This window comes from Erinaceus europaeus, chromosome 2 (assembly GCF_950295315.1).
Source record: "Erinaceus europaeus chromosome 2, mEriEur2.1, whole genome shotgun sequence".
NCBI classification, from domain to species: domain Eukaryota; kingdom Metazoa; phylum Chordata; class Mammalia; order Eulipotyphla; family Erinaceidae; genus Erinaceus; species Erinaceus europaeus.
The window spans coordinates 58,543,322-58,564,950 of NC_080163.1; the positions used below are offsets into that span (position 1 = coordinate 58,543,322).

The 21,629-nt window shown below is 37.2% G+C and overlaps 1 protein-coding gene and 1 pseudogene across 1 annotated transcript; one reads left to right on the plus strand and one right to left on the minus strand.

Annotated features, from left to right (window-relative positions):
- Positions 1-5,887: 5,887 nt before the first annotated feature.
- On the minus strand, positions 5,888-20,302 carry LOC103107657 (serine/threonine-protein phosphatase 6 catalytic subunit-like; annotated as a pseudogene).
- Positions 20,303-20,426: 124 nt separating this feature from the next.
- On the plus strand, positions 20,427-21,380 carry LOC103107658 (olfactory receptor 2H1-like). Its single transcript, XM_007516466.2, has one exon. It carries the CDS (start codon positions 20,427-20,429, stop codon positions 21,378-21,380), a length of 954 nt encoding a protein of 317 aa, XP_007516528.2.
- The last annotated feature ends 249 nt before the right edge of the window (positions 21,381-21,629 follow it).

The window sequence follows — 21,629 nt, forward strand, 5'->3', positions numbered from 1 at the left end:
AACTATATAATAAATACTTGTCACTATAAACATTTTTTAAAAACTTATTTTATTAATGGATAAAGACAGAGAGAAAATGAAAGAGGAGGGGAACAGAGAAAGGGAAAGAGATAGAGAAACACCTGCAAACCTGTGCCACCACTCATGAAACTTTCCCCGTGCAGATGGGACCAGAGGCTTGAACTCAGGCCCTTGTGCACTGTTATGTGAGCTCTTAACCAGGTGTGCCACCACCTGCCCCCCCTCAGACATTTTCCAGTGCTGTAACCTGATGATGTTAGGAAAGAGAATTCCTCTGACAGTTTACTTAATTTAGTACTCTAGCCATGACAATGGCTTATGTGGCTATTCTCCATGACTATAGCAGAGTTCTTGGCTAATAAAAGAATGTTGCATTGTGTTTTGTTAAGTGATAAAGGACTCATCAGAAAAAAAAAATTAGATCCTGGTTTCATATGTGTTTAAATCAAATTGATCGAAGTTTTACATGAAAAAAAAATGAAACTACAATCTGACGAAAATGTATAGAAGATTTACATAAAGAATAAATCAAAGGGTGAGGAGATGGCTCCACCAGTAGAGCATACACTTTACCATGTACTAATACCAAGATTACATTCCCTAGCACCAAAATCACCACAACTCGAGTGAAGTTTCATGCTTCTATAGTATCTCTCCTCTTAACTTTCTCCCTCTCTGTTCTCTATTACGCTCTCTGTTTCTATCAGGAATGACTTCAAAGTTATGTTGTCAGAAAAATGCGTAACTCCATTACTCTTTTTTTTTTTTTTGCCTACAGGGTTATTGGTGGGGCTCGGTGCCTGCACTACGAATCCACTGCTCCTGGAGGCTATTTTTTCCCCTTTTCTTGCCCTTGTTGTTTTATCGTTATTGTGCTTATTATTGTTGTTGTCATTGTTGTTGTTGTTGTTGGACAGGACAGAGAGAAATCGAGAGAGGAGAGGAGACAGTAAGGGGGAGAAAAAGACACCTGCAGACCTGCTTCACAGCCTATGAAGCACCATCCTGCAGGTGGGGAGCCTGGGGCTCAAACTGGAATCCTTATGCTGGTCTTTGCGCTTAGTGCGCTGTGTGCTTAACTCACTGCGATACCGCACTCCCCGCCCCCAACACCATTATTCTTAAATTTTCTTTACATAGAGATAATTGAACTCAAAATGTCATTTGAAAACAATATGTAGTTGAAAACTAGATCACTTATGCATAAATTCCAAGTTTAGTGCAGTTGAATTCTGAGCCCATCAAAAGTATAAAAAAATTAGACTTAGATGATACACTTTGATGGAACATAACAGAAGCTAATTCAGGAATCTCTATAAGGCAAGAAAATTTAAATCAGTTTAGGGCAAGACTAAGTGGCTTGAGAAGAGTGAAACTGAGTTTGTCTGGCATGCCTGAACAAACCTCTACATTTGGCTCTTGTTTTTCCTGATCATTGGGGATTTGTATAGTTTACTCATCTGCTCAGATTAGTTTTCCTCTTGCTCTGGAATAGAATTACCACCCTTAGTTTTTTAGTCTTTTTTTTCTTTTGTTATCAATAATGAAATCTTTTTTTTTTCTTTTTTTTTAAGAATTCCTTTCCTTCTTTCTTTCTTTCCTTTTTTTTTTTTTTTTTTGCCTCCAGGGTTATGCACTATGAATCCACTGACCCTGGAGGCTATTTTTTCCCTTTTTATTGCCCTTGTTGTTTATTGTTGCTGTTTTTATTATTGTGTTGCTATCGCTGTCGTTATTGTTGGATAGAATAAGACAGAGAAATTGAGGAGGGGAGACAGAGTGAGGGGAAGAAAGATAGACACCTGCAGACCTGCTTTACCGCTTGTGAAGCGACCCTCCTTCATATGGGGAGACGGGGACTCGAACCGGGATTCTTACATGGGTCCTTGCACATCATGCCACATGCAGTTAACCTGCTGGGCTACCTCCCGACCTCCCTTTAAATTTTCTTTTTAATATCTATTAAGATAGTTTAGTCTTTATGTTTTAGTTACTAACTTTTTAACTTGATACTAAATTAGCAGCAATCCCAATGACCTGTAGGCTCTAATAACATCAGGGCTTTCATCTCTCCTTCAATGTGTATTCCCATTTTGTAGAAATTTTTCTGGCACATGATAGACACTGATAATGGCCAGCTAAATAAATGAATTTGAAGTTTCCATTGAAGAGAAAATGTTCACTATAGCATTCCTCAAACTTTGCATAGTTCAACCATTTACATATTTTAATTTTTACTAATACCCAACAACACATTGTTTCCTCCATGACAGAATCAATACTCTTTGATATATTACACAAATTCTAGAAGAAGATATTGTAATCCCAAGCACTGTTCCCAAAATCTAATCTAACTATTATCTAGCTTATGTCTCTACATTATTTTTCTCTTTTTACCCCTAAACAAATTTTTATAATAACCATAGATGGGATGGGGAGATAAGATAATGGTTATACAAAATACTTTAGTGATTGAGTCTCCAAAGAACCCAGGTTCAACCCCCCCCTCCAATTCCATAAGCCAACTCTGAGTAGTGCTCTGGTGAAAAAAAAAGGGGGGTGGGAGAGAAACATGTAAAACTAATGGATTTTATAATTTTGATTTGTTTAACTTTCTCTGTTTCTTAAATAGTGTTCACTATGCCCAAGTAATGATTGAGAAGAACAATAATGAATATTTGAGGAATAAGAATTAAGGAGGTTCTTATAATGTTATATGGCTCTGCATTAATACTGCTTTATAAACTATGCTAAAAAGTAGAAGACACTGTTACACCATTATTTCTATGATTTGGATTGGAATCGTCTAAGGTGATTATCATTGAGGCAGTTTCTTAGAAATAATATGTGCTTGATATTTAAAAATATTTACAGAAAGAAACTTGATATAGTGAAAGTACCATATGACCAACCCAGCTTTTCCGTATGTAAAAGGTATCATGTCTCCTGTGTTTGTGATTTCTTATATACTGAGAGAATGATATATGTGTAGGATCTCACAGTTTAGTGTCTTCACTCAGAGGACAATAACTTTATTTTTATGGTAATAGAATTCATAATTTCCTAATAACGTCATAAAACAATGCAGATGAGTTACTACTTTGAAAGGGCTGTAAGTCTCAAAATAATTTTGTGTTAGATGCATCATTCAAAATATTACAGGGAGACATTAAAATGTATAAATAACATTTAGGGTGAATATTTATATTTAAAATAAACAAATGTTTAAATAATACCAAAAACAGTGATATATTTTCTGTTTACTATTACGAGTGCTACTTCTGAATATCCATCAAGAGTATGTATATATACATTATATGTGTTATAAACTATAGAATATTACAAAAACTAGAGGTGAACTCAAGAGTAAATTCATACAAGTACCTCTTACATCTGACAATCAAAGGCTTGAAGAAATATTAAATCTTTTTTTTTTTTTTTTGCCTACAGGGTTATTGCTGGGGCTTGGTGCCTGCACTGCGAACCTACTGCTCCTATTGTATTTCATTTTGGGGGAGGGGAGCATTAAGACAAAAAGGAGAGGAAACAGAGAGGGGGAGAGAAAAGCACCTGCAGACCTGCTTCACTGCCTGTGAAGTGAGACTCCTGCAGGTAGGGAGGCAGGAGCTCAAACAGAGATCTTGTGTAGGTCCTTGCACCTCTTACTATGTGCACTTAACCCGGTTTGCCACCACAGGCTCCCTGAATCATATTTGTCAAATGTAAGAGAAATACAGATATATCCCATGCTCCAAAGACCATGAAAAAATAATACTGCTTCTCATATACATATGAGAGCAGTATAACCTTTCTGTAAGATCCATTCATGAAATACTACATTTAGTTTCTTCCAAATTTCAATGCCAACAACAAGAGGATGACTAATAATAGTTTCCCCGTAGGATTTATTCTGGTTGGTTATTCAGAGTGTCCCCCAGTGGAAATAGTTCTTTTCTGGTTTGTGATTCTCTTATTCATCATGATAATCCTTTCCAACTCGACTATCATCCTACTTTCTTCTGTGGACCCTCGGCTTTACAACCCCATGTACTTATTTCTTAGCAATCTTTCCTTCTTGGATCTCTGCTTTGCCACAAGTGCTATACCTCAAATGTTGTTGAACATGTGGGGATCAGACAAAAGCATCACCTACACAGGTTGTGTCATCCAACTCTGCGTGATGCTCTGCATTGGTGCCACTCAAGGAGTCATGTTAGTGGTGATGGCTCTGGACCGCTACGTGGCTATCTGCCGGCCTCTGAGCTACACCATCATCATGCACCCTCCACTCTGTTGGAAGCTGGTGCTCATGTGCTACTTGTGTGGACTGATGGAATCTGCTACTCAAACTCCCATCACCTTCCAGCTGCCCTTCTGCACTCACCACCAGCTGGATGACATTATGTGTCAGGTCCCTGCCCTCATACGCCTGTCCTGTGGAGACACGTCTATAGCTGAGAGGCAGATGACTATTTCTGCTGTCCTCTTCACCATCCTACCAGTAGGATTGATCTTGATTTCTTATGGCTACATAGCCCAGGCTTTAGGGAAAATGCAGTCTAGTGTGGGAAGGCAGAAGGCCATTGCCACCTGCTCCTCCCACCTCATTGTTGTCTTTCTGTTTTATGGGACAGTGGCCATGGTTTACACATACCCTAAGAATCAATTTGCTTCAAAGCATGGGAAATTTTTAAGTTTCTTCTTTACTGTCATCACACCCTTGCTGAACCCTCTCATCTATACCCTGAGGAACAAAGAGGTGAAGGGTGCCCTAAAGAGACTGTTGAGAAAGGGGATTAATACAAAAAGAAAGCTTTTTTGATATTTTAAGTCAAAATATAAGTTGTGAATCATGGCATGCATATATTCTACAAAAGAGATTTGAAAATCATAATTTAGCATAAAATTTATTACAAAGGGCAGGGGAAACAGCATAATGATTATGCAAAAGACTTTCAAGTCTGAATCTCCAGGGCCTCAGGTTCAATCCCAATCATCACCATAAGCCCGACATGAGCCTTTTACTGTTCTCCCTCTCTGTATCTGTCTCTGCTCCTTCTCATTAAAATAAATACATTAAATAATTTAAGAAATCTATTTCTAAGATAGGTTATGCCTTTATTCCTATATATATTTTTTATTTTTCATGTCATTTGACCTTAAAGACCTGCAAATTTAATATCAATTTTGCCCATGTCACATGTTCAACATATATTTTCTAAAAAATATTTTATCCAACAAAGGACAATGAAGTGTAAGTTGGGATAGGTATACATAACTTGAGGCATTTGCAGTCTGTTCTGCTGAATGAACACTTCGCTGCTGAAATTTCTTAAAACTTACCAAACTAAGAGAAGCTGAATGATACAAAAGCTGTATTTCGGTGTAGTCTGTTATGTCAACTGCCTTTTTTTTTTAAATTGTTGTAGTTATTATTGTTGTCATCGTTGTTGGATAGGACAGAGAGAAATGGAGAGAGGAGGGGAAGACAGAGAGGGGGAGAGAAAGACACCTGCATACCTGCTTCACCACTTGTGAAGCCACTCCCTTGCAGGTGGAAAGCCTTTTTAAAAATGGGAAACACATTTTATTTCCCTCAAACCAGTAAATAAGCAAGAGAAACATGCAGCACTATGAGTCTTAAGATATTTCTCAAGTTTTCTCAAATGAGTTCAAGGTGGGAATAGGATGGAAAGAAAGTTGATAGAAAAACATTTTTATAAACACCATAACAAACAATAAATTTAGATAAATTTAAGTTTAAAAAAGGCAAGAGGCAGCACTTCAGCAGCAAAGTGTTCAATAAAAAATATTTTGGAGAAGGTAGTATACAAAATTTGGGATAAGAAGAGGGCAGAAAAACGGATCAGCAGGATGGGTGAAGGAAATATGGTGTTGTTTTTCTCAGAGGAGTAACATGCTCTGAATCTGGAATTGCCTGGAATAACTTAAGTTCTCTTGTATTTACATCTTTGAAGACTGTAATTGAAACAATATTTCCATAATGATAGCAGCAATTAGGATCAGACCATACTGCTACCAGCTTCCCATCAAATATAAATATATAGCCACAATCATGCATTAGACGGTGAGCTCTGCAGTTGAGTTTTAAGCTGCTGATATGAACAAACACATTTGTGGCTTTTGCACCAAACCGCCAACCTGCTCCCCAGGAACTGACTGCCCAAATATTTATATCTTCAGGATCTGACTAAACAAGATCACAAAATGCTCCTTCATGAGGAATTCCCTGATTCCATTCAATTGTTCTAATTTGATCCAATGCTTTGATATCAGGAGATAAACTACCATGAACACATAAAATCTGTTTTTCTATTAAAGCTATTACAGTTAGCCTGTCGAAAACTTTGGTAGAGTATCTCCAGGTATTAACATTTCTTTATTTTGTTTGACATTCATCATAACTTGTGTTACTTATCTATTCTCATGATTTCTTCATAAAACGATCACACAATGTCAGCTCAAATCTAGAGGAATGCAGAGTTCACACAGGCGCCTAAGCTAATTATGGGCCCCAGATCACATCAATTCGGTGGGGTTTACAGTCAATAATCTTTATACCCCTTTCCCATATTAGGGAGCTACTCTCTTCCTTGATCCAGCTTTCTGGTCCTTTTTCCAGCCATGACATAATTTATAAATAAAAAAATTAAAGAAAAAAATAAAGTAGCTGGGTGTATGTATCGAGTTGTCAATGTCTATATCCAATGGAGAAGCAATTACAGAAGGCAGACCACCCATCTTATGTACCACCCCCCCAAAAAAAAAAAAAAAAACTTTGGTCTCTCCCAGAGGAGGAGAAATGATAGAGGATGATGACCAGAGGGCTCTGAACTTCAGTTTGATCAGGACTCAGAAACAGAAAGAAAAAGGAATGACATTTGGAAGAGGTAATGGGTGTAGGTATGAATCAGAACAGAAGAGAAGGTAGAACCATAAAAAAAATTGGCAAGCAATATACAAATATAGACAGTTATAGAAATAATAGTTAACCCCCTTTCTGCAACCTTGGGAGAACTACTGTAACTTCCAATGTAGGGAAAAGGGATACAGAACTCTGGTGGTGGGAATGGTGCTGAATTATACCCCTGTTATCTTATAATTTTGTAAAACAATATTAAGTCATTAATAATTTTTTAAAGACGTAAATCAAACAACAACCAAAAAAAAGACCAGAGAGCAAGCAGTAGTGCACCCTGTAGAGCACACATATTACCACGTATGAGGACACAAATTCAAGCCACCCATCCCCACCTACAGAAGGAAAGCTTCACAAGTGGTGAGGCAAGACTGCAGGTGTCTCTATTTCTGGATGTTATGCCTATCAATCTGACTGGCTGTGACTAGGGAACATCAGAGGAAGTCATAAGCATAACACCCAGGAGGGAGTTGTTGTTGTCAAGATAGGACTTTGCAATCCTGTGTTCTTTCATCATGAGGACACATGTGAAAATACAGATATATATTAAAGAAGTGTGCAATTGTACCACTAATACATACTTTCTTATAAATAAATGTTACTTAATTTAAAAAAACTGAAGTGTCCTATTTGTTTTGTTTTTTTGTTTTTTTGTTTGTTTTGTCTTTAGGGTTATTGCTGGGACTCAATGCCTGCGCTACAAATTCATTGGTCCTGAAGGCCATTTTGTTGTCCTTGTTGTTGTTAATGTTATTGTTGCCATTGCTGTTGTTGGATAGGACAGAGAGAAATCGAGAGAGGAGGGGAAGACAGAGAGCAGGAGAGAAAGATAAACACCTGTAGACCAGCTTCACCACTTGTGAAGCGACCCCTCTGCCAGTGGGGAGCCAGGGGCTAAAACCAGAATCCTTACAGCAGTCCTTGCACTTTGCGTCATGTGCTCTTTATTATTTTTTAAAATTTTATTTATTTCCTTTTGTTGTCCTTGTTTTATTGTTGTAGTTATTACTGTTGTTGTTATTGATATCGTCATTGTTGGATAGGAAAGAGAAATGGAGAGAGGAGGGGAAGACAGAGAGGGAGAGAGAAAGACAGACACCTGCAGACCTGCTTCACTGCTTAGGAAGCGACTCCCTCACAGGTGAGGAGCCACTGGTTTTTTGTTTGTTTTTTTTTTTTTTTTGTATCAACTGTTTCGTTTCACTTTAATCAAGATGTTTTCAACACATTTTTTACTGCTTTGAGACCAAAAACTGTTCAAACGTGTTTGTCAGTTTTTATGTTTTGTGATTTTCTTAATTTTCTCCTTTTGATTTCTAATTGTATTCACTGTTATCTGAAAAAGCATATGATATAATTCTAATCTTCCATATGCTGCAATTGAGAAAGGGACATTATTTTCATTATCTAAGCTTTTGAAACTCTCCTGGACATGTAACTAATTACATTCTGAGATTGTACCTCAGAGACTTGACCTATTCCCTTCTGTGCTCTTTCCTTTGAGATTATTTCCTTCAGTAAGAAAGAACTCTTACCAATTTCCTACATCTCTTTGTGAGTATATAATGTCATATATTCAATTGTGGAGCTACTCAGAATAGGGATACTTAAATAAGCACTCAAAGGCAAAAAAAAAAAATGTCCTTGATGATGCTCAGTCATTCTGACCTTTATTTTCCAGATTGTATCATTTATCCACTTTTCAAGTCAGGTAAGCCACTTACCATTCTAAAGTACAAAAATTAGAAAATAAAGAAATATTGCAGAATTGATAGATAAAATTAAAAGATATTGACAGGTCCATGGACTTAAAACTATGTAAATTTCTGTGAGATGATATAATGATGTGGACAAGATATATATATATATATATATGATATGTAAATCATTATAGTGGCCTTTCAACCTTGAGATTGTATGTTTAAAACACATGAACATTCTGGGAGTCGGGCGGTAGAGCAGCAGGTTAAGCGCATGTGGTGCAAAATGCAAGGACCCATGTAAGGATTCCGGTTCAAGCCCCCTGCTCCCCATCTGTAAGGGAGTCACTTCACAGGCGGTGAAGCAGGTCTGCAGGTGTCTATCTTTCTCTCCCCCTCTTTGTCTTCCCCTCCTCTCTCCATTTCTCTCTGTCCTAACAATGATGACATCGATAACAACAACAATAATAACTACAACAATAAAAATATGTACATTCTGAATCCACTGAATTTTCACTTTCTCGTTACAGGAATTTTGCTATGTACTGTTTTATTTCTCATGTGTCACAAAAGTGAATATTTGAAAGTCCTAATATTAAAATAAATTATTTAGTATAGTATAATAAATGTTAGAGTTCAATGATTAAATACTATTGTTCCCTTTATAATTTTTATGTAAGCCAGGGTCAGTCATAAAATAAATCATTGCCATTAATTTTAGGTTTTTTTAAGTAAAAGTATTTTATAGCTCTCCCAAGTGCATGCTCCTTTTAATTAGGGTTTTTTTTTTTCGTTGCGAACAAATTCCAAAAATAAAAAAATTATATGAATCAGACCAGTAATTACAGCAGCATGAGTTACTGGTAAACTAATAAATGTTACTAGTGTCATCATAGAAACATTATGTGTTGCATTCTGATGAAAAGATATAATCCCCTTAATAGTTTGACTAATTTTTTACTGTAACCATATCAGTGACTTTTGTGACTATTTGCTATTATTCTAGCAGACTTCTTGGAAAGTGAAATTAATAAAATTTCCAGAGGACTCATATAAAACATTTTGAAAATATCATAAAAATTAGACACACATTTTTTAATTGCTTCATTGAGGGATTAATGGTTTTCACTCAACAGTAAAATACAATAGTTTGTACATGCATAACATTTCTCAGTTTTCCACATAACAATTTAACCCCCACTAGGTCCTCCTCTGTTATCATGTTCCGGGACCTGAACCCTCCCTCCTGTCACCCCAGAGTCTTTTACTTTGATGCAATACACCAACTCCAGTGCAAGTTATGCTTTGTGTTTTCCCTTCTGGTCTTGTTTTTTGGCTACTGTCTATAAGTGAGATTGTCTCATATTCATCTTTCTTTTTCTGAATTATCTCACTTAGCATGTTTCCTTCAAACTTCATCCAAGATGAGATGAAGAAGGTGAGTTCACCATTTTTAATAGCTGAATAGTATTCCAGTGTGTATATAGACCACAACTTACTCAGCCACTCATTTGTCATTGGACACCTGGGTTGCTTCCAGGTTTTGGCTATTACAAATTGTGCTGCTATGAACATAGGTATATACACATCTTTTTGGATATCTGTGTCTGACTCCTTAGGATATAACCCCAGGAGAGGTATTGCAGTGTAGTAGGGTAGGTCCACTTCTAGCCTTCTGAGAGTTCCCCACACCTCTCTCCATAGGGGTTGGACCAATTTACATTCCCACCAGCAGTGTAGGAGGGTTCCGTTGTCCCCACAAGCTCTCCAGCATTTATTGCTGCTAATTTTTCTGATGTATGACATTCTCACAGGAGTGAAGTGGTATCTCATTGTTTTCTTTACTTGCATTTCTCTGACCATGAATGACTTAGTGTTTTTTTTAAATGTTTGTTGACCTTTTGAACCTCTTCTATAGAGAGAATTCTGTTCATATGCTCTCCCCAGTTTTGGATGGGGTCATTTGTTTTCTTGTTGCTGATTTTGGTGAGCTCTTTATATATTTTGGTTATTAGCCTCTTAAATGCTTTATGGCATGTAAAATCTTCACCCAATCTGAGGGAGATCTCTTTGGTTGGTGGTTTCTTTTGCTGTAGACACACATTTTGATCCTTGCCTTTTATTCTAATGAAAATAATTTATTAAGGGATTATCTGTAGAAAATTAAACTTCATAATGACAAAGCAACAGTGTAGGTAAAGATTTATATAAAGAATTAATTAAGAGACCTGGAGATGGCTCAGCCAGTAAAATACACGATGTGTGTGTGCCTGCACGCGTGTGCACTGCTCAGCTCTGGTTTATGGTGGTGCTGAGGATTAAACCTGAGACCGCAGAGCCTCAGACATAAGTGATTTACATAACCATGATTCTATTACCTTCTCAAGCTCCCTCATCCAATGCAAGCAACACACTTGTAATTTCAGATGAAGTAGAGTAGTGCTATTGTGTCTCACCTTCTTCCTCTATTTCTAGACACAGGGGAGAGGGGAGACTTAGCTTGGACTGGTAGAATCTCGTAGGTGTGGAGGTCTGGTACAAAAATCAGAAAAAAGAAAATGAAATATAAAAATGACATGGAAAATATTAAAATATATAATTATTTGAAAAATAGAATAAGCCTGAAGAGACAACAGATAGACCACAAATATAATTAAAATTATGGAGTTTACACAGAAATGGCATATCAAAAGCTAAGATTATTAATGTATGAAAGTCTCAGACAAGAAGTACAAATATACAAACATGTCAAGTAGGAATGCCTCAAGCTTTTTGTCAAAGAATGTGCAGAAGCAATTGGCCAGGGAAGTGGCACGGTGGATAAAGCTTTGGACTCTGGAGCATGAGAGCCCAGGTTTGACTCCTGGCATTTATTTCCTTGTGCTAGAATGATTTTCTAGTTCTCCTGGCTTTTTCTCCCTCTCCATCTCCCAAGCCCTCTTTCTATCTTTATAACTTCTTTTCTGTCTTTATAACATTTTCATTAATAAATCTTTTATAGGATAATTTTCAAAAACAAACACAGCAATAAAACATAAATAAGCCTACTGTAGGATCTCAAATTTTAATTCACTGAATTGGTATATGAAAAATGAGAATTACTATGATCATGAGAAAAATAATATGAGCAGAAGTGCCATGATAAATCTTTCACTGAAATAACTCTCAATCTAAAAGTGACAAAAATTATATTCTTAGCCAGAATCAAGTATTTATTCTTATAGATATTTCTCTATGTTGTTTAGTCAACATTTTTAAAGATGCTTCCATATAAAATAGCAAAATAATTTAAGTTATTCAGACTAGATAACTCAAACTTTTATAATAGTGATATTTCTTTATCTTTATTTACTATTAAAAGGGTAACACGTCTGGCACTTGGGCAGTGGTGCACCAGGGGTAAGCACATACATTAGCTTGCTCAAGGACCTGGGTTCAAGCCCACCTCCCTCCCACCTGTAGGGAGAAAGCTTCATGGATGGGAAAGAGGGCTGCAAGTGTCTCTCTCTCCCCCTATCTCAATTTATCTCTCTCCATAAAAAACAAAAATAATAAATAATAAAAAGTTTAAAAAGAGTAATACTTCTGAAAATAGACATGGAAATGTAAAGATAAAATTATAATATTCAGTAAATACAGAGATATAATAATTTAATTCCATTTTATATTGATTAGAATTTGTATCTCATTGTATACAATTTTTTAAGGTTTTGCTGATAGGAGAAATCAAAATGTTACAGTAAATATATTTATAATAGTGATATTAAAATGCTTTTATTTCTTATTTTGTTTCACATATGTATTATGGTGTTTATAAGATGTAAATCATATTTAATTAATTCAAGGTATCTCATTAGGAAAACATATAATTCATTTATTCTTTTTTTTAATTATTCATGTTTTCTTTTCTTTTTTTTATTTTTATTTAAGAAAGAATTGATTAACAAAACCATAGGATAGGAGGGGTACAACTCCACACAATTCCCACCACCCAATCTCCATATCCCACCCTCTCCCCTGATAACTTTCCCACTCTCTATCCCTCTAGGAGCATGGACCCAGGGTCATTGTCGGTTGTAGAAGGTAGAAGGTCTGGTTTCTGTAATTGCTTCCCCGCTGAACATGGGCGTTGAATGGTCAGTCCATGCTCCCAGTCTGCCTCTCTCTTTCCCTAGTAGGGTGGGTCTCTGGGGAAGCTGAGCTCCAGGACACATTGGTGGGGTCTTCAGTCCAGGGAAGCCTGGCCGGCATCCTGCTGGCATCTGGAAACTGGTGACTGAAAAGAGAGTTAACATACAAAGCCAAACAAATTGTTGAGCAATCATGGACCCAAAGCTTGGAATAGTGGAGAGGAAGTGTTAGGGGGATACTCACTGCAAACTCTAGTGTACTTGTGCTTTCAGGTATATATTTTGCAGTAGTTTATAGATACGTGTGAACATATGCTCTCTCTCACAGAAACTGGTGTATATCTAGGTTTTGGGGCTTTGTCAGAAAGTGAACCACCTGAGATGGAATTAGAGTATACTATGAAAGGAAAGGTCTCACCCGAGTAATGAAGCTGAAGGGTTGTCATTCCACACGTTAAGTCTCTGGACACAGTCTGAAGTGAAGCATGTTGAGGTGGCAATCGTTGCGTTGGTTAGGTTGTCATCGGCGGATGCAATATTATTTGATATGGATTAGGAGATGCATACGGGAAAGTGGGCCCTATCCAAGGGGGAAGTAGGGGCTCTATAGTGGAGATGTGAGGTTCCTGCTGTCTTAGGGTTCCAAAAGACAATCGATAATTAATGTTATCATCACATTATTTGGTAATTGAGTTCACTTTGAAAAGTCCTTTTGTTAGGGTTTGCTGTACAGTACCCAATATCTTGTATATAGCTGTGCTATTGGTTGCTTCTGATCTACTTGGTCTAGGCTTTTGAGAGAGTCTGCATATCAATTACACAGCCTATATATTAAAAAGATTCAGTTTGTGTACTGAAAAACTTCGAGACATACAATTAATTTTCCCCCTCTCATATTAATTAACTAGTGATATATATGACTACATTTTACTAGAAGTGTGCATAAACACCATTCCCACCACCAAAAGACTGTGACCCATCCCTCCCACCCACTCCCACCCCCCACTGGCCCAGGAAGCTGCATGTATACTCCTCACCACTGGGTTTTTACTTTGGTGCCCTACTTCCAATTTGGTCAGGTCCTGCTTTTAGTTTCCCTTTCAGATCTTCCTCAACTTCTGTTGATGAGTGGGATCATCCCATACTCATCTTTATCTTTCTGACATAGCTCACTTAACATAATTCCTTCTAGCTCTGTCCAAGATGGGTCAGCGAAGGTGGGTTCATTGTTCTTGATAGCTGCATAGTATTTCATTGTGTATATATACCACAGCTTTCTCAGACACACATCTGTTGTTGGGCACCTGGGTTGCTTCCAGGTTTTAGTTATTATGAATTGTGCTGCTATGAACATAGGAATACACACCTCTTTTTGGTTGGGTGTTATGGAGTCCTTGGGGTATAACCCCAGGAGAGGAATTACTGGATCATATGGAAGGTCCATGTCTAGCCTTGTGAGAGTTTTCCAGACTGCTCTCCACAGAGGCTGTACCAGTTTACATTCCCACCAGCAAAGTAAAAGGGTTCCTCTGTCTCCACAACTTCTCCAGCATTTGTTGCTGCTGTCCTTTTTGATGTATGCCATTCTTACAGGAGTGAGGTGGTATCTTAGTGTTGTCTTAATTTGCATTTCTCTGACAATCAGTGACCTAGAGCAGTTTTTCATATGTTTGTTAGCCTTTTGGATCTCCTCTGTAGTGGATATTTTCTTCATATCCTCTGCCCATTTTTCGATGAGGTCATTTGCTCTTTTGGTGCTAAGTTTGCAGAGCTCTTTTTATATTTTGGTGATTAGTTTCTTGTCTGATATATGGCATGTGAAAAGCTTCTCCCATTCTGTGAGGGGTCTCTTTGTTTGTTTAATAGTTTAACTTTGTTATTAGTTTCTTTGGATGTGCAGAAGTTTTTCAATTTGATGTAGTCCCATTGGTTTGTTTCTGCTTTAGTCTTCCTTGCAATTGGGTTTGATTCATCAAAGATGTCCTTGAGTTGTAGGTGGGAAACTGTTTTGCCAATGTTTTCCTCTAAGTATTTGATTGTTTCTGGTCTGACATCTAGGTCTTTGATCCATTTGGAGTTGATTTTTGTTTCTGGTGAGAGAAAGTGGTTCAATTTCATTCTTCTGTATGTTACAACCCAGTTTTCCCAACACCATTTATTGAAGAGGGCCTCCTTTTTCCATTTAATCCTTTGGGCCCCTTAACAAAGAGTAGATGTCCATAGCTGTGGGGATTTATTTCTGGGCTTTCAATTGTGTTCTACTTGTCTTTGTGCCTATTTTTGTTCCAGTACCATGCTGTTTTAGTGCCATTGTTCAAAAAAAAATTTTGTTTGCTCTGATATATTGCAAGTATTGTAGTGATGTTCTTGTTTATAAGAGGTCTTTTAGAACCTCTTTCAGGGCCGGCTTGGTGATGCTTGCCTCCTTTAACTGTTGTTTGTCTAAGAAGGTTTTGATCCCTCCATCTAGTTTGAATGAAAGTCTAGCAGGATATATTATCCTTGGTTGAAACCCTTTTTCATTCAGGGCTTGATAGATATCTTGACATTCTCTTATGACTTTTAGAGTTTGAGTATAGAAGTCTGCAAATAATCTTATGGGTTTTCCCCTATATGTGACTTTTTGTTTCTCTTTTGCAGCCTTTAGGATCCTTTCTTTATCCATACTCCCTCTCACTGTGACTATGATGTGTCTTGGTGTCTTCAGGTCTGGGTTTTTTCTGTTTGGTACTCTCTGGGCCTCTTGAATCTTGATGTCCTTTCTGTTATTCAAGTCTAGGAAGTTTTCTTCTATTATTTCCTCTAGAATGTTTGCTTCCCCTTCCTCTCTTTCTTCCTCTGGCAGGCCAATTATACGAATGTTACTTCTTTTGAGATCATCCCATATGTCTCTGTTGTTGTTTTCAGTGTCTCTCAATCTCTTTTTAAGCTCTTTCACCTCTTTCTTCATTTTCTCTAACTCATCCTCTGTCTGACTAATTCTGTTTTCTGCTTCTGTTAGTCTGCTTTCCCTTGCCTCAGCTTCTTTCTTCATTATAGCTATTTCAGCTTTCAGTTCTCTAATTGCGTCAAGATAATCAGTATTTTCCTTGGGGGTCTCAACTGTTGTTTCCCTAATACTGCCATTCCTTTCCTCCAATGTTGTTTTCATTTCTATTATTAATAAGTTTATTATTGCTTGCATATTTTTCTTATCTATGGTTACTTCTGGCTGATTTAAGTTTCTTCTGGGCTCTTGTCTTCATTCATTGGAGTAGCAGTTTTATTTGTTTTTGATCTACCCATTTTTTTTTATTTAAGTGTTTCTTTTTCATGCTTTGTTGTTCCTCAGTTGTTGTGTCTTGAGTACAGCAACACTGTACTAAATACCTTTATGACAATTGCACTCACCAACCTCAGGAATTACAGTAGCAACTGAAGCAAGTATTGAAGCAGTTTAATCACTACCAGTTACCCAAACAATGTCTCCAGTCCGTGAAAAAATAGTAACCAAATCCCAGTGAAGAAGAAAGAGAAAAGTAAGAAGGGATAGCAAGAATAGACAGTTATGCAAATCTACTATCCACTGTATATTCTAGGGGTAACAAGAGGGGAAAGGGAAGTAGAGCAGAGATACACACATGGAGAGTCCACTCTGAGTCAGATTTCTTCCCCAAAATAATTCACAAACTCAGAAAGGCAAAGAAGAAGGAAGAAGTGTATGACAAGATAAAAAAAAAAGAAAAAAGAAACAAGAGAGAGAAAAGATAAAAGATAAGAAAAAGAGCTGTAATTAAAGAGCAGTGAAAGGAAAGTTTTTTTATTACTTTATTTTTGATTTAATTTAATTTAATTTTTTAATTAGCTAGGAGGAGGAGGGAGGGGAGAGTCTGTAGAGGAGATAGGAGTAACGAGACAAGTTCCTCCCACAATAGATAAGATGCCCACTACCCTAGCAATGAAAGATACCCCAAGAATTAATTCTGATCAACCTAAAGGGGGGGGAAAGATATATGCCTTTATATAATATTAAAAATAAAATAGAGAAGGGTAAAAAAAAAAAAAACCCTGTCCCAGATTACCTCAAACCTCGTGAATGGAGGCAGCTGATTTTTAAGAAAGAGGAAAAAAAAATAAAATAAAAACCTCAGGACTAGACAAGGATAGCTGAAATAGACAGTTATGCAAATCTACTATCTGCTGTATATTCTAGGGATAGCTAAAGGAGGAAGGGAAGTTGAGCAGAGATACTCGCAGTGAGAGTCCACTCTGAGTCAGAATTCTTCCCCAAAATAATTCCCAAATGTGTAACAATGAATTCAAAAAAGCACACTGTTTGGTGGTGTGGGGGATGGAGCCTGTAGCTTTGGAAGCTGTAGGATTAAGGAAGAAAGGATGACAAGAATGAGAAAAAGAAAAAAAAAGAAAGAGAGAGAGAAAAAAGAAAAAGATAAGCAAAAGAACAGTAATCAAAAGCAGTGAAAGGAGTTATTTATTTATTTATTTTTAATTATTTAATTAGCTATGTGGGGTGGGGTTGGTGGGGTTGGCTACTTAGAAAGAAAAAAGGCCAGAGGTTTCAGAAGGCTATAGACTTAGAATGAATGATACTCCCTGGTGGGACAGGAATCTTGGTAAGAAAGAAGGTCAGCAGGGGAGCCTGCTAGGAGCTGGTCCTCAGGGACTGGTTATGGGGGGTAAGGGGGAGGAGGTGTGCTATGGGATTTATAATTTAAAAGAAAAAAAAAATTCCCATTTTTTCTACTCTATCTTTCATCCCAAATTTAGTTATAGTCACCTCCTTGGTGTCACTGCTAGGACCCCTTATTGACTGGCCTACTAAAGGCAGAAAATCCTACCGTTTCCAGGAGATGTGGTCAGAGCTCAAGCCACTAGAAGCTTCTCAGTCTGCCATCTTCCCATCTCCTCATCTAATTCTTTTATTCTTAATTTATTTTATTTTCATAAAGAATATTGAAGTCAAGATATTATTTTGCAAATCAAGATAAAGGAGCCTAGGTTGTGTACCTGGTTGAGCACACACATTATCATTCACAAGGACTTGGATTCTAGTCCCTGCAGGGGGCAGACTTCAAGCAACAGTGCAGCTGGTCTCTCCCTCTCCCCTTTGCCCCCTCCCCTCATTACCCCTCTCTCTTCACTGCTGTCTCCAACCAAAGTAAAAAATATATATATGTATATATATATATACATATATATATATATATACACACATTTTTAAAAATCCAGATAAAAATTAGAACTTCCTTCCCTAAATACCAATTTTAGCAAAATATTGCAATCTATTCCAGGTAAAGGAAATGTCTACAGGAAATTAAAATGTAGACAGAGAACTAAGGAGTTGAGGGGGGCTGGGCGGTGGCCTGTTGTACGCACTAGGTTAAGGGCACATAGTACTAAGCACAAGGATCAGTGCAAAGATTCCAGTTTGAGACCCCAGCTCCCCATCTGCTGGGGGGGCATCGCTTCACAAGCAGTGAAGCAGGTCTGCAGGTGTCTGTCTTTCTCTCTCCCTCTCTATTTCCCCTGCCCCTCTCAATTTCTCTCTGCCTTATCCAAAAAAATAGAAAAAAAAATGCCCACAGGAAGAGTGGATTTGTAGTGCTGGCTCTGAGCCCTAGCTATAACCCTGGAGGAGAGGGAGAGAGAGAGAGAGAGAGAGAGAGAGAGAGAGAGAGAGAAAGAGAGAGAGAAAGAGAGAGAGAGGGAAGAGGGAGAGAGAGAACTAAGGAGTTGATATAGTCTGATGTAACAGAATGAATATTATGTATGTAATTCAAGAATCTGTTTAGAGTGAGATTCTGGGTACTGAGAACATTAAAAATGAGTTTAATTGATATATTTAACCATGTCTATGCATTTGAATCTTGGGATTTCTTTTTAAAATAATTGAATTATGAAAATAATTTATGAGGTGTCATATGAGTACATTTTCTAGTCAACTGAATTTTTGTAGCTTATTGATTTTCTCAGCACCAGAGTAGTAGTATTTCTCTTTCTCCTAAACAGAATCATCACTCTTTGTTCTTTGCATTCTTCATTGTTGCTATCAATGATTAAAACCCTTAAATTTTATTTTTAGCCTTCTATTTTAGAAAGTTCAGTCTTTATTATTTATTTGCACATTTCATGTCTTCTTCACTGTATATTCTCACAGTATGGCATGTTACATGGAACATGGTAGACAGTGATAATGCTCAACTGTAGTGAATAAATAATAGTTTACATTGAGAAGAAGCAGTTCACTATAATATTCCTCAGATTGCTTCATAGTTTTCACTTAAAATTTTTAATTTCCACAATCTAAAACTTGCTTTAGTATATCTTACAATTTTTTGCTACCTATACTAATCATAGAATTTATATACTCAGAATTTTTCTATAGGTCCTAGGAGACAGATAATTTACACTCTCAGTAATGTCCCATAAACTAATGTCCTAGGTAAGTATCAGTTACCTTCATCTTCTGCATCATATTTCTCTTCTTGTGAAATAGGTTTATAAAAAAGTCACAGATTACAGAATTTTCTCATTTTTATTGTCTTTCTCAATGTTATTAATTGTATTCATAATGCCCAAGGGATCACTGAGAATAGTAGTGGACATTTATACAATAAGATTTAGAGAACACCCTATAATGCTATATGTTTTCACTTTCATTTTGTGAATGTATTAGGTTTAAAGGGATCTGACACTGTTATACTAATAGTCCTATAATTTAGGTAAAAGTCGTCTAAGGTGGCCATTATTATAGCAACTCCTTAGGTAATATGATTGTTAAAAGTAGATATAAAAAGAAATTGACAGGGGCTGAGTGGTGGCGCACCTGGTTGAACCCATGTTACAATGTGCAAGGACCCAGATTTAAGCCCTTAGGTCCACACATGCAGGGGGAAAGTTTTGTGAGTGGTGAAACAAGCCTACAAATTTCTCTCTGTCTCTGTTGCTCTCTATCTCCACCTACCCTCCAAATTTCTGGCTATCTCTATCCAATAAATAAATGTTATTTTTTAAGACAGGTAGAAATTGATATTATTTTGTATAAAATTAAAGTTTCACATGCCCAACATAAATTTCACTCATTTAATATATATTCATGTCACCTATGCTCCTTTTATTCATTATGAATTGTGTGAGTGTGTGTCTCTGTGTGTGTACTTAGTATTGTGATCTTTAGTGTTTATATTCATGATAGGAAACCCTTATTTCAGGGATAATACAGTTGAGTGTTCCTGTCAACATTAACATATGATGCAAATGACACATGTTATAAGAGGGACCACCCATTTCAATGAGAAAAGTTGGGATTAAATGTTCCATGCAACGTATTTTAGAGATACACTGAGAACATGTGAAGCAACAATTTGGTGAAAACATGAATATGATCTTAGGTATCTATTGTTGTGATTATAGAAACTAGAAACGATATGTTCTTACAAAATTTTAATGTAATATTCAAAAACTTCATGAAAGAGAATATCTTACTGTTCAAGTGTAAAGGAAACATCCATGCCTCAAGAGTTATTGAAAAAAAAATGATTGCCTTCTCTAAATGATAAAAATATAACCTTTCTATAAAATCCATTCACAAAATGTTACTTTCAGCTTTGTCCAAGTTTCAGTGCCACAAACAACATGATCAACCAGAGTATCCCAGAAGGCTTTATTTTGCTTGGTTCCTCTGAATGGCCCCAACTGGAAATGGTTCTTTTCTGGACTGTGATCCTCTTATACATCATGATCATCCTCTCCAACTCAACTATCATCCTGCTTTCCTCTCTGGACCCTTGGCTCTACAATCCCATGTATTTCTTTCTTAGCAACCTTTCATTCTTGGATCTCTGTTTTGCCACAAATGCTGTACCCCAGATGTTGTTGAACTTGTGGAGGTCAGACAAAAGCATCACCTACACAGGTTGTGTCATCCAGCTCAGTGTGATACTCTGTCTTGGTGCCACTCAAGGAGTCATGTTAGTGGTGATGGCTCTGGACCGCTACGTGGCTATCTGCCAGCCTCTGCGCTACACCATCATCATGCACCCTCCACTCTGTTGGAAGCTGGTGCTCATGTGCTACTTGTGTGGACTGATGGAATCTGCTACTCAAACTCCCATCACCTTCCAACTGCCCTTCTGCACTCACCACCAGCTGGATGACTTTCTCTGTCAGGTCCCTGCCCTCATACGCCTGTCCTGTGGAGACACATCTATAACTGAGAGGCAGATGACCATTTCTGCTGTCCTCTTCACCATCCTGCCGGTGGGACTGATCCTGACTTCTTATGGCTACATAGCCCAAGCTTTAAGGAAAATGCAGTCTAGCACAGGAAAGCAGAAGGCCATTGCCACCTGCTCCTCCCACCTCATTGTTGTCTTCATATTATTTGGGACAGTGGCCATGGTTTACACAGACCCTAAGAACCAATTTGCTTCAAAACATGGCAAATTTTTAACTTTCTTCTTTACTGTAGTCACACCATTTTTAAACCCTCTCATTTATACCCTGCGCAACAAAGAAGTAAAGGATGCCCTGAAAAGACTGTTGAGAAAAGGGATGAGCACAAGAAACAAGAAGAATTTGATATTCTGAAAAAAATGTAAGTTATCAATTCAAGTATTCTACAAAAGAGATTCCATAAATTTTCATTTATTAAAAAGTTGGACTGGGGGAGATAGCATAATGGTTATACAAAAATTATTTTTTTAATATTTATTTTATTTATTTATTCCCTTTTGTTGCCCTTGTTGTTTTATTGTTGTAGTTATTTTTGTTGTCATAGTTGTTGGATAGGACAGAGAGAAATGGAGAGAGGTGGGGAAGACAGAGAGGGGGAGAGAA